Source organism: Plecotus auritus (assembly GCF_963455305.1).
Source record: "Plecotus auritus genome assembly, chromosome: 4".
NCBI classification, from domain to species: Eukaryota; Metazoa; Chordata; class Mammalia; order Chiroptera; family Vespertilionidae; genus Plecotus; species Plecotus auritus.
In genome coordinates this window covers 14,696,959-14,711,200 of record NC_137775.1, presented here as the reverse complement: position 1 = coordinate 14,711,200, position 14,242 = coordinate 14,696,959, and the positions used below count along the sequence as shown (strand labels likewise).

Genomic DNA, 14,242 nt, shown 5'->3' with positions numbered 1-14,242 from the left:
ACCCTGCTAATCCTTAATTTCAGAGCCTATATATTTTTTTTTATACCGAGGGGAGACTTTCTCCTCGAATGCTGTTCCTATAAAATTACTGATTTGATTATTCGATGTTCTGTTTTACATATTTCCATGTGATTCAGTTCTATAGAAAAATAATCTTTCAGAATTTAAACATTATAGTTTTATGTTAATGAGGTATAAAGGTATATTAACAATAGCAAATATAATTTCTACCAAGAGGTTACTAGGTGTACTGGTTAATAATGTGGATTTTTTTCAATAGATGGAGTTACACATATGTTGACATATATGCGATTTGATATGTATGCTATTTTGTTGTATTGACAACAGGCTTCAAAACTTCATATGTCAAATTTTCTGAAAGGTGTTAACATCATAGATATTTTTACACTTAAAAATGTCAAATTTCATGTCAAAACATTTGTGGGAAGTTATAATTCATTACTTTATTTTGAAGAAAAGTGCTGCTGAATACTTTGGGAAGCTTATGGTGAACATGCTCCATCTCAAGGTACTTGTGAACGCTGGTTTAAACGCTTTAAAAGTGATGATTTCGACGTGAAAGACAAAGAACATCCAGGTCAACCGTAAAAGTTTGAAGACCAACAATTACAAGCATTATTGGATGAAGATGCGTGTCAAACTCAATAACAACTTGCAGAAAGATTAAACGTTGCTCAGCAAACAATTTCCGATTGTTTACAAGCAATGGTAAAGATTTTAAAGGAAGGAAAATAGGTGCCACATCAACTGAACGAAAGACAAATGGAAAACGGAAAAGTCATCAGTAAAATGTTGCTTCAATGGCATGAAAGTCTTTTTTGCATCGAATTGTGACTGGTGATGAAAAGTGGATTTATTTTGAGAATCCCAAACGCACAAAATCATGGGTTGATCCAGGTCAACCATCAACATTGACTGCAAGGCCAAATCGCTTTGGAAAGAAGACAATGCTCTGCGTTTGGTGGGATCAGGAAGGTGTGGTGTATTATGAGCTTCTAAAACCAGGTGAAACCATTAATGCTGATTGCTTCCAACAACAAATAATCAATTTGAACCACGCTTTGATCATGAAACAACCAGAATATGCTAGAAGACACGGCAAAGTAATTTTGCTTCATGATGATGCACCATCACACACTTCAAAACCAGTTAAAGACATGTTAAAAGATCTTGCCTGGGAAGTATTAACCCACCCGCCGTATTCACCAGACCTTGCTCCTTCAGATTACCACTTGTTCTGATCGATGGCACACGCACTTTCTGAGCAGCATTTCAAAACATACGAAGAAGTGGAAAATTGGGTCTCTGAATGGTTTGCCTCAAAACAAGAAAAGTTCTATTGGGACAGTACCCACAAATTATCTGAAAGGTGAGGGAAATGTGTAGCTAGCGATGGACATTACTTTGAATAAAGCACTTTTGATGTTTCTCTTGAAATTATCGTGTGTTCTTTGATTACAACATCTGCCATTATTAACCGGGACACCTAGTATGTATCTTTTGTTAATGTGAACCAACCTATTTAGAGGGATAATTGTATCTTTCCTCCATAATCCAAAGAAATAGCATACCATAAATATGATGTAAAACAATTCTTTTTAGGGTTCATTAATGCACTTATAGCTGAATTATGGAGCAATCTGGAATGTGGAAAAGATGATGTTAGAGTAACCCAGCCCAGAGCCACTCCAGTGGATCCTATTGACCAAAGCTGTCAAAAGGTAAGAGATGATTTGATTTATTTAATAATGTACAGATTTTAAGTGTATCTCTCAGAAATTAATTTATCCAGACTTTATCTTTATTCAGTTGCAATTAGCAGCTTTTCCTAATTTTTTTTCTTCCTTTTATTCATTTCTAAATTAAAAAAAAATTCACAATAAATTTCATGAATTGTAGAAATACTACGGTTCTCTGGGAGTTATTTTTGGAAGGATTTTTTTCATAATATTTTTATTATACATTTTCTTCCTTACTAAAGAGTAATAAACACCAGAGCATGTTATAAAACAAGCAAATACACAAAACCCCTGACACAAAAACCAACCAATCAAAATAAAAGCAGCAAGAAAGCTTTTTGCTCTTAAACTCAAATCTAATAGAAAATTGTCAGTGCCCTAGTTGGTTTGGCTCAGTGGATAGAGTATTGGCCTGTGGACCAAAGGATCCCAGGTTTGATTCTAGTCAAGGGCACATACCTCGGTTGCAGGCCCCTCCGTGGCCTGGACCCTGGTTGGGGCTTGTGCAGGAGGCAACCAATCAGTGTGTTACTCTTACATTTATTTTTCTCTCTGTCTTTCTCTCTTTCTTCCACTTTTTCTAAAAATCAATGGAAAAATATCATCGGGAGAAGATTAAATAAAAGAAAAGAAAATTGTCAGGATTATTTGAAGAAGGGGTAGGCAGAGAGAAGATACTATCATTTAGAATAATGTGGCAAAAATACCCCAAACTCTCCTCAGTGTTCTATTATAATTCAACTAGAGGCCCGATACACGAAATTTGTGCAAGAGTAGGCCTTCCTTCCCCCAGATGCCAGCACCAGCTTCCCTCTGGCACCCAGGACCTGGGCTTCCCTCGCAGCCCTGGATTTGGAATGACGGAAGTGCGTCCGGTCTAATTAGCATATTACGCTTTTATTATTATAGACTAGAGGCCCAGTGCACAAAATTTGTGCATGGGGGTGGGGGTGTCCCCTCAGCCCAGCCTGCACCCTCTCCAATCCAGGACATCCCTCTCACAATCTAGGACTGCTGGCTCCTAATTTCTCACCTGCCTGCCTGTCTGATTGCCCCCAACTGCCCCCCTTGCCACCGGCCTGGTCGCCCCTAACTGCCCCCCTTTCCCCCGCTGGCCTGGTCACCCTTACTGCCTCATTGCCGGCCTGGTCACCCCCAACTGCCCCCCCACTCTGGCCTGGTCGCCCCCACCTGCCCGCCTGCCTGCCTGGTCGCCCCACGCAGCCTGCTGTTCAGTCGTTTGGTTTTCCCTCACTAACCCACCCTGCCGGCCTTGTCGCCCCACGCAGCCTGCTGTTCGGTTGTCCGTCTGGTTGTTTTGGTCGAGATGGCCCTGGCTTTTTATATGTTAGGATGGCTTCTACATATCTAACATGTTCTCATAGTTTTACTAAAATGAAATGATGATTCCTGACTTTGACTTTATGATACCCTGGGAAATTTTCATTGAAATGGTATCATAAAATTATCAAAATTAAAACAAAAAATAGAAATTCTGCTTTCTGTATTGGTGGACTAGTCCCCTCCAGTAGAAAACACAACTTGGGAAAAATAACTTAAAAATCAAACTCAGGAAAAATAACGTAAAAATAAGTTGATTTTTTTGGAATGGCAATAAACAGAGAAGAAATGGAGGGAAGTCAATACAGCTGAAGAGAATAGTACTGCTTGAGATTCTACATTTAACAGATATATTTGCCCAAGGACAGGTATCAGTTTGTGCTCCACTGAAGATTGGACAGATATTAAAGAACAATAATGGAATAGTATGATCAGCTTTATGTTATGAATTCAACTAAGATAAAAGTGGCAGACTTCTTAAAAATATGCTTACCAAAATGGACCTAATATAAAACAGAAAATCTAAATTGCTACATATTAGTTAAAAAAATTGTATTTGTTATCAAAAACCTCCGGCTAAGAAAACCAGATAGTTTCACCAGTGAATTCTGTGAAACTTTATAGGAGAAAGAGTACCAATCACACACATTCTTTCAGAAAACAAAGATAGAGAAATCAGTTTCTAACTTGTGTTATGAGGCCAGCATAAACCCGACATGGAAATGAGACAAATGTTACCAAAAAAGAAAATTACAGACTAATATTTCTGATGAATATAGACTTAAAATATTTAACAAAATATTATCAAGTTGTATATAGCAATATGTAAAACGATCGTTCATTATGATCAAGTGGTGTTTATCCCAGCCATTCAAAATTCGGTTAGCATTCTAAAATGAAACTCTAATTCACCATATTAACAGAATAAAGAGAAATCTCATCCAATGATTTCAATAGAAGTGGAAACAGCATTTGAGAAAATTTAATACCCATTTATAAAACTCATCAGATTCAATCCTCAATCTGATAATGCTATCTTTGAAAAACATAAATCTTTAGCTTTTATGGTAAAATATTGTACCTAAAATTTGTTTACTCAATTTGTCTGATTCTTAAATTTTCTGAGTTTAGTAAAATTTTTTAAAAATGACAAGCAGGAAATTTAATAGTTACAAATTAGTACAATTAATACAATACAAACTAACATGTAAGTATTAGCAAAATATAGGGCTTCTAGAGGTGGATAGAGTTAATTGGAAAGCCTTCTAGAAAAAAAGGATGTGACAGCTCATGAAGTGCAATAATGAGTATGTGGGAGGGTAGGAGGAGCATGTTCCTGGATAAGAAAAGTTTGTTTATGTAGCAGTCAGTTGAAAAAGATCACAGGGCTCTGGCTGGTTTGGCTCAGTGGAAAGAGCGTCAGCCTGTAGACTGAAGGGTCCCGGGTTCGATTCCACTTGCAGGCTCTGTACCTGGTGGAGGACGTGCAGGAGGCAGCCAGTCAATGATTCTCTCTCATCATTGATGTTTCTCTCTCTCTCTCCCTCTCCTTTCCTCTCTGAAATCAATAAAAATATATTAAAAAAGAAAAAGCACAGGCAGATTCGATTGACTGAAGTGGTGACTTCATGCTGAGGAATAATGGGCTTTTGAGACTGAGAGAAGAGAGGGTCAATTAGTAAAGTGCCTTGAAAATCATGGAAAGGAGTTTAGATTTGATGTTTAGTGATGGGCAACCACTGCAGGCTTTTGCACAGGGGATCCAAAGAATGAAATGGGTCTGAGAAAAAGTATTCAGGTTGTCTTGAATATGGCAAAATGAGATTGGAAGCTTAAAAACTTCATAGAGAGATTAACTTGGGAAGAGTGCACCAGAAAATGAGCTGATTTTGATAGGAAAAGCTATGGCTTTAAAAAATGAATTACAATTAGGGTAGTTGGATTTCCAGTGAATGTAGTTAAAGGATAAAGATGGCTTTGTGACCTAAGTGAAGAATACATAGATTTTATTTTCTTGCTCCAAAGATCCTAAGTATTATTCTCTGGTATTTTCTTACACATCAGATATAACAAATGCAAAGAATGAGAAATACGGATCATTCAGTATTTTTTCTCAGAACCACACTTTTCAAGAGATACATGATATTTTAAAGTATTTTCCAACTTTCAAGGTTGTTCTATTACAGTCGTTCTTACGCATTGTCAACACATTATTGTTAATGTTAACTATTTTGTTCTTATCATGTATGTATGTCTTTCACACTTATGTGGATTAATTTGGCTTATTTAAAAAATTCTTGTAGTCATACTGCTATAAAACTTTACATTAATGATTCTTCTGTGGATGTGGTTGAAGAAAATGAGCTGTTTAAATGACTTTTCCTTCTTTGCCCCTTCCCCCCAGTCTTTTCTAGGGTTGGTGACCTTGTTATCTTATCCTGCTATTTATGAGCTGGTCGGCAATCAAGATCTTCCTAATAAAGCAGAATATTCTCTTCGTGAAGTTCCCACATGTATTATTGTAAGTAATCTTCTTTTAACTTTTCCCTTTTATAGATGATACTTTGGGAGATTTGTAGTGAAAAAGCAATTTGACAGAAAAAAAATGACACAGAAAAAAAGGAACACATTTAAAGACTGATTTACTTACTCATGGAATATCAGTTTCTGAATTTTCTGCCAATAGAATCTTTGATCCAGGCCACCTAACAGTTGCAACACCTATCGGAGTGAATACAACGTTAACACTCCCCAAGGGAAGAGATTTGGCACAAATAACATATGTGTATGAATGATTTTTAAGTGACTTACCATGTTGTTAGTCACACCAGTGCTGCTCTCTTATTGGCTAGGATAATTAGGAATAAGCTGTATTCGAGGAGTGCAATATGTTTTCTCCTTATATTTTAATGAACTACATATTAACTGCCCCATGAGGGCAGTATATACATATTTATTTAATTTGAGATTTATTTCATAATCTTGCTCCCAGATGGGCTGGTTTTAATCATCCAGAGATATTTAGTTCATCATCTTAGATGTAAGTTTTTTGGATTAACACACATAAATATGTATATATACATTAGTAAAGAATTATTTGGTTAATACTGAAATTCCATTATTAATCTTTACTTTTTATTTTTATGGTCACTTGTCCTGTGTGGTGGTGTTTTTTCACAGTTTTGCTCTTCTAAATACTTTTTAATTCTTGTTAACTCTAAACATGTTAATTTTTTAAAACTTTCCCTACTTTGGGAAATTTTTGATAATTTATATCAATAAAATATAAAAATAGGTACTCTTTCATTCAACTTTTATTTTATATTCTCTGTTCCTTGAAGTGTGTCAATTTTGACGTGTGCTTACTTGCATCATTGTGTTTCTAAAGTAGTTTTATAATTAGCCATTTATGTGCCCGTCTTTCCTTGAACTTAATTTACCACCTTGCGGCATTTGGCACAGTTGATCCAGTCCTTACTGTCCTCTCCTCTGTGATGGTGGTACTGCTTCTGGTTCCCTTCAGGCTTCTCTGGTCTCTCCTGCGTGGTCTCCTTTCGTGGACTTCTCTTCCCCTCTGTCTTGTGTTCTCCATTGTGGCTTTATTGGAAGGCATTACATAGTGTAGTTGTTACAAGTTTTTTTCTGAAGCCAGGCTGCTTGGATTAGATTTCTGGTTCTGCTCCCTTAAAAGCTGTGTGACCTTGGACAAGTTAGACCTTAGTTTTTTCCTGTTAAAAGTGAGCAATAACATTCCTATTTGAGGGTTGTTGTGACAATTAAATGAATTAAGTGAAACATAAAATGTTAAATCACTGCCTGGCAGATAACTGCTAAATAATTGTTTACTGTAATTATCATTAGTAAGCTCTTCTTCTCCAGATGGCATTCTCACTGGGAGAGGACACGGGACTACCTGTTACTCCATATTGACATCTTCACTCTCTCCCCTTGTATTAATTTCCTAGAGATTTCATAACAAATTACCACAAACCACGTGGCTTAGAACAACAGAAATTTATTCTCTCACAGTCCGAAAGCAAGAGGTCAGCAGGGCCACGTTCCCTCCAAAGGCTCCAGGGGAGACGCCTTCCTTGCCTCTTCCAGCTTCTGGCTGTTGCAGCATTTTGTGGCTTGTTGCTGCATAACTCTACTTTCTGCCTCTATTTTCCCAAGGCCTTCTCCTCTTCTGCCTTAAACCTCTCTTTGTCTTTCTTGTATAACCCAGGATGGTCTTAATTTAATTTACTTACCCTGCAAAGACCCTTTTTCCAAATAGGGTAACAATTATAGGTTCTGGGAGGGAATTCGGACATAGACATCTTTTTTGGGCGTGGGAACACTGTCAGGATTTAACGCACTATCCCTCCAAACAGAAGAGGGGCATTTTCCTCCACCGCTCTGCTGTAGACTGAATATTCAATTCTTGCGTTGAAACCTAACTCCCCATGTGATGCTATTTGGAGGTGGGGCCTTTAGAAGGTGATTAGTGCTTTATAAAAAGAGACCCCAGAGGAATCCCTTGCCCCTTCTTTTTTTCTTCATAATTATTTACAATTTTATTTGCTAAAACTGGGGTTCCTTTATGCACAGTCATGCTCACTTCTGCGTTAGGCCCCTTGCCCCTTCTGCCACGTGAAAACTTAACTGTCTATGAACCAGAAAGTAGGCCCTCATCAGACACAGAATCTTCTGGCACCTTGATCTTTGACTACTCTGCCTCCAGAACTGTGAGAAATAAGATTTCTATTGTTTATAAGGTACCCAGTCTGTGGGATTCTGTTATAACAGCCGAGTGGACAGAGAAACTCCCTGCTTTGAATAATTCCAAGGAAGCACCTCCTTAAACAGACCAAGTTTGTTTATGGATGTTCAGGGACTAACCAGTCACTAGCCACTCCTAACAGTGCAGGTGCAGGGATGTTGGCATTATGATTGGCCACTCTCACCCTTCACTTGGCCCTTTCTTAAGTGAAAGGGGTCAGATGGTACACACATGGTCATTGAGACAAGTGTACACAGAGTGGGCACTCAGATGTATTAGTTATATAGAAGAGATATTCCTCTTTGTTTTTCTAGTCTTGGTCTCATTTCAGCCTAAGGCTTATTGACTATATTCTCAAGCTGGATAATATCCTTTAAAAAAGACAGAGTTGCAGACTGTTTTTGTGAATCCCAAGCCTTTCTTGGACTAGCTTGCTGCTGGGAAGCTGCTGATTGAGGTGACTGCCTCCCTGACACGCGCTGCAGTGCTTAGAAACGGAAGTTCTCCATAAGGCAGGCTTCCCGGGAGTTGTGTTCTGTTCCCTAAGTGGTGATCCATCAATGCAATCCCCTTTGAAGAAGAAATTATTTACTCTAGCATTTGTTTTCTGAAAATGCATTGTCACTGATAGATGGCTGTAATCTATTCTTCCATTAGCTTGTTGGTAATACATTCTGTATTTCTTTATTCTTACTGTATCTAGTACTTGGATTCAGAGCTAGAACTTTGGAGTCACTAGGTATCATTAGCTATTAAATAGTCTGAATTTAGTAATCAGATGACTATTCCAGTTTCAGTCACTTGTACCAGTACCCTATGAATAAAGAGAAATCTATAATAATCCTTTCAGAAACTGCTATGCACGGAACTAATGGCAGTCTCCCTCCTCTTAGGCAAAAGAAAGCTAGTGATACATGATCAATTCCAGATCACTCTGTGAAGATTAACTGTGGAAAAAAGTGATAGTAGATAGTTTCTTAAATTTTATAATATTAAGCACTAAAAGTCTGTACCTATTTGAACAAATACTGTTTGAAGAACTACATAGCATACAAATTTCTCCATGTGTCTACTGCAAGGACTACTTACTTGATAGTATCCCGGTGCCTGGGCAAAGTCAAGGAGAGCTCTGTGGCTCTGTCACCAGAGCTAAATCAGGGCTGTCAGAGTGGGGAAGTTAGTAAAGAGAGGGAGAAAGCAGTGGGGCAAGTAATGAGACTATAAAGATGAAGCTGGGGATATGAATGAATTGTATTCTTTCACAATGTTTGAAACAAGGAATGTCCAGCTAAAGCAGCAGACAGTAATGACACATTATTTTAAGATCTCAAATCTTTTTATTCTTGATTATTAAGGCAGTTTATTTAATATTTGATGATTGTAAGTTCTTGTGCTAATATTACTTACACATTTTTTACAAGATATCTGTAGAATGGTAAATGCATTCCTAAGTGTCAGGTGTAAACCTTTACTAGGTAAGTTTACATACAATCTGGTTTTTACTATGTTTTGATCAGTATTTTTAAAATGTGATTTTGAACTATCTATTACATCCTCCTAACAAACTCATTCCCTGGCCTATGGTTTATTTGATAACATTTGTTCTATCACTCACATAGACATCAGTATATATTATGTGACTTTACTCCCTAGCAACACCTTCCTTCTTTGCCCTATTGGTCACATAATTATTTTGATTTTAAACACACTTGAGGGAAGCAAGTTTCTTGGTTAGGAAAATGAGCAATTTGAGAAACAATTGTTTGTTTATGAATAAACTAGAGGCCCGGTGCATGAAATTTGTGCACGGGGGAGAGGGGTGTCCCTCAGCCCAACCTGCACCCTCTCCAATCTGGGACCCCTCAAGGGATATCCGACTGCCCGTTTAGGCCCGATCCAAAACGGGCAGTCAGACATCCCTCTCACAATCCAGGACTGCTGGTTCCCAACCGCTTGCCTGCCTGCTTGCCTGAATGCCCCTAACTGCTTCTGCCTGCCAGCCTGATCACCCCCTAACCACTCCCCTGCCAGCCTGATCGACGCCTAACTGCTCCCATGCCAGCCCGATTGCCCCCAACTGCTCTCCCCTGCCGACCCAGTAACCCCTAACTGCCCTCCCTTGCCAGCCTGGTTGCCCCCAACTGCCCTCCCCTGATGGCCTGGTCACCTCCAACTGCCCTCCCTGTAGGCCTGGTCCCCCCCCCCCCAAACTGCCTTCCCTTGCCGGCCTGGTCGCCCCTAACTGCTCTCCCCTGCTGTCCTGGTTCCCTTCAACTGCCCTCCCCTGCAGGCCTGGTCCCCCCCCCCCCCCCCACCAACTGCCATCCCCTGCAGGCCTGGTCACCTTCAACTGCCCTTCTCTGCAGGACTGGTCCCCCCAAACTGCCATCCCCTGCAGGCCTGGTAGCCCCCAACTGCCCTACCCTGCAGGCCTGGTCCCCCCCAACTGCCCTCCCCTGCAGGCCTGGTCCCCCCCCAACTGCCATCCCCTGCAGGCCTTATCACTTCCAACTGCCCTCCCCTGCTGGCCTGATCACCCACAACTGCCCTCCCCTGCTGGCCATCTTGTGGTGGCCATCTTGTGTGTTGGATTGACGGTCAATTTGCATATTACTCTTTTATTAGATAGGATTTCTTAGGCCTGAACCCAAAGATATATACAAAAGGAGGGCATTATAGGAAGAAAGGCTTTTATAGAGTGCTCAAAATTGTGTGGTAGGCTGAAATTGTCAATGTTTGGGACAACTGGTGGCACGAAGGTCATCAGGTTTTCCCTACATGTGCATCGGTGATGTTTATGCCTGGCTATCCATTGCAACAACTTGGAGAGCTTTTAAAAGAATTTTAATGCCAAAATCATACCCCAACTGATAATAACTTAGTTGTTCTAGGATAGAGCCTGGATATCTATCTATCTATCTATCTACCTACCTACCTACCTACCTACCTATCATCTGGTTCCCTAGGTGATTCCAATGTTTAAACAGTGTTGGAAACCACTGATTTACATAGACAGAGATTATATATTAATAAAATCTCAAATAATTATTAGATAAAACTATTCAAATCTGTTCATGCTTCGCATTTGAAGATTTCATATTTGTTTTTCAAAGTAATTTACATTTTTAGCAGTTTAATCAGTATTTAACTGGCTTCATAAGCTAGAATCTATAATAAAAAAAGTATAATATGCTAATTAGACTGGACATCCTTCTGGATGACCTTCCGGACAAAGCTGGGGCTGCGAGGGAAGCTCAGGTCCCAGGTGCCAGAGGGAAGCCGGTGCAGGCAGCTGGAGGAAGGAAGGCCTACTCTTGCACAAATTTCATGCATCGGACCTCTAGTGGAATATAAATTAGTATTTCTTCACTTTGGTTAAACATTAGATAATTTATTTCAGGAAGTTTCACAAATCCTAATGTCCAGATTATACCCAAACCAGTTAATTCAGAATCTTTAGGAATGAGACTTGGACATTTTTTTTTTATAGCTCCCTAGGTCAGTGGTTGGCAAACTCATTAGTCAACAGAGCCAAATATCAACAGTATAACGATTGAAATTTCTTTTGAGAGCCAAATTTTTAAAACTTAAACTTCTTCTAAAGCCACTTCTTCAAAATAGACTCGCCCAGGCTGTGGTATTTTGTGGAAGAGCCACACTCAAGGGGCCAAAGAGCCACATGTGGCTCGCGAGCCGCGGTTTGCCGACCACTGCCCTAGGTGATTAAAATGTAAAGCCAAATTTGAGAACCACAAATCTAAATAAATATTTGTTGATTTGATTTTCTTTAAATGGTTTCAGTCAAGCACAGTCTCACTCAAAGGCTTTCTTTTTCAGGATATTATTGATAGACTTATAATTTTGAATTCTGAAGCTAAGATCCGTTCTTTATTCAACTATGAACAATCACACATCTTTGGCCTGAGGTAAGGTGCTAAGCTTTACTTGAGAAATATTTCAGTGTTGCAAAAGCATGCAAAAAGTATGTTCTATATACTTTTAAAAATATTTAAAATAAACTACTTTAAAGCATATCTAAAGGTAATTTATCTTCCTGTAATATTACACATGAAGTAAATTATAGCCATTAGGTTTTTATATTAAGGCCATTGTCCACATTTAGGTTCTATATTATTACAGTGTCTTCCACTTTTGTTAGATTTACTAGAGACATTTTGCAGACTATTCAGATTACTCAGGAGTCAACTGGGGCTTCCTGGGTTGGTATTAGATTGGACTCCTGCCATAATATAGTCTTGAAAGAGGCTCAGAAAAACCTGATTTATCTTGAGGCCCACATTCTGCTCTTTTATGTTAATCATATTATTTACTAGTAATTTCAATTTCCCAAGTTTTAAATTTTTCTGGTTGAGTGTATGTTTCTTAAGATGTTATTTAGCATGTTCAAATGGCTGGGGTTGCGGCGGGGAGTAGAAGTGTTTGTTTGGACCATAGAGATGCATAAATTCTTAATCTTTTGGTCATATTTAGACATATAACTTGCTTCCTTATCTACTAATTACTACCTTGAAAATCAGCTGAATTAAAGAAATTTTCCTAGATTTGTGATTTTTTTCTTCTTTCTACTAGCAAAATAAATTTTTTGGGCATGAAGGGAGTGTGTTAGGGAGAAATCTCTATCTAAGAAATAAAGCAATTAATTTTCTAAAATGAGAATTCTCTGATAGTAGTATATATTATATATCTTGTACTGAAACATATATATTATAGATCTTGTACTGAAACTTTTCATTAATAGCTGCACTTCATTTAACCATTCATTAATAGTTCAAAGAAGATAGGAAAAAAGCTGCAGCTGTTATAATTCATTGGATCATGTGCACTTTATCTCTAAATGAATTTCACATTAAATTTTAACTTTCTGTGTAGGACATTAGATACATCATATAGCAACCTGTGATGAGGAATATTAGGAAAAATCCATTCAGTAGAACCTCCTTTTGCATAACAAGTATGTGTCTGAGTTTTGTAATGATAGAACATAGATTTTGGCCTCTTGCTATTGATATATTGAATGAATTTCTTCCCTTTTCTGCATTTTTTTGATAGAATAGTATTTTTATTATTCTTCTGGCAAAAAATCTAACGATAGGATTTTAAGTCATGTACAAAGCAATCCAAGAAGTGAAATGCTCCTGGGAATAAAATACATTAATTTTCATAGTGGGCGCTTTCTCATAATATCCAAATGGAGTCAAGCTATCCTACACTAGAAAGTTTGCCATTCCATTGTTGATATATATAAAGTAGTTGAGTCATGCATTATGGTAGTAACGAGGACTGTGGAGTCAGACTGCCTACTGGCATTATCTGGTTCAAGTGCCACAATCTCTGATTGGAAATTCTGAAGTTCAGAAAAAGTTTTAAAAAACTAATTTTTTTAATAATGTATTTTTCTATCTGTACCTAATCTTACCTGAAATGATGTAAAACTTTATAGTTTCTATTTAACCTGACAGATTTGAATATAAACATCTTTTCCCAAAGAAATATTAATGTGCTTGATTCTGAGGTATTGATCCAGAGTCCACATGTACTATATTTTGTTGCTGAAAAATTCTAAATTCTTTGTTTTAAGGTTTAAAGATAAGGAATTATCGACCTTTACATCATGACTTTGCAATTTTTAAATCACTTAGGGGTAACGAGTTGGAAAGAGGGGGAGGGGAAAAATAAATAAATTATACAGTGTGTTGTATTTCAAAATCTAGCTTTGCAGTGATATAAAATGCCCATTTCCAGACTAGATTGGGAGGTGCCCTTTGCATCTGAGGCAGAACAATGTCTGTATCTTCCTGTTAATATCAGGGCCTCAGGCTCAACTGCAGAACTCTTGGCATCATGGCTCACTTAGGGCACGGTGGGCTCTCCTCCAGTCAGCAATGACAGGGAACCTACAGAGGGCTCACAACGTGGTTGGTGTGAGCTGGTGCACCTCACATCCTGACCAACTGATAATAGAACAATCTAGCCCAGGACTGTTCTAGATTATGCTAGTTATGCTTGTTGGTGCATATTCAAAGATACATTGATGTCTGCTGGGATGTCTGCCGGGAAGCATCAACAATTTATGCAGCTGTCTGTGGTGCTACAGGGATAAATTGGATGTTTGTAAATGATTTGGGGTTATACAATGAAACATCTTAGGAGCATTTTTGCAGTGCATAAGAAGCTCTTAATTAGTATATATATATTTGATAATATTTATAAAACATAACTATATCATAAAATTTGTAGGGTCAATTTAAGTTAATATTAATGTTATATTCTTAATATGTATATATTATCTTTTAAGAGCAGTGAGCAATTTGAGTCTTAATGTTTAGCACAAAATCCTGCAACCTTGGCACATCCGGAA

At 38.1% G+C, this 14,242-nt stretch overlaps 1 protein-coding gene across 1 annotated transcript in view; it reads left to right on the top strand.

Moving 5' to 3' along the window:
• TBC1D32 (TBC1 domain family member 32) overlaps positions 1-14,242 on the top strand; it is a 124,886-nt gene that overhangs the window by 55,301 nt on the left and 55,343 nt on the right. The window contains exons 20-22 of the mRNA XM_080664101.1: positions 1,624-1,742; positions 5,506-5,622; positions 11,701-11,789. Of these exons, the coding sequence (XP_080520227.1) occupies positions 1,624-1,742; positions 5,506-5,622; positions 11,701-11,789 (325 nt within the window). The remainder of the gene's footprint in view (positions 1-1,623; positions 1,743-5,505; positions 5,623-11,700; positions 11,790-14,242) is intronic.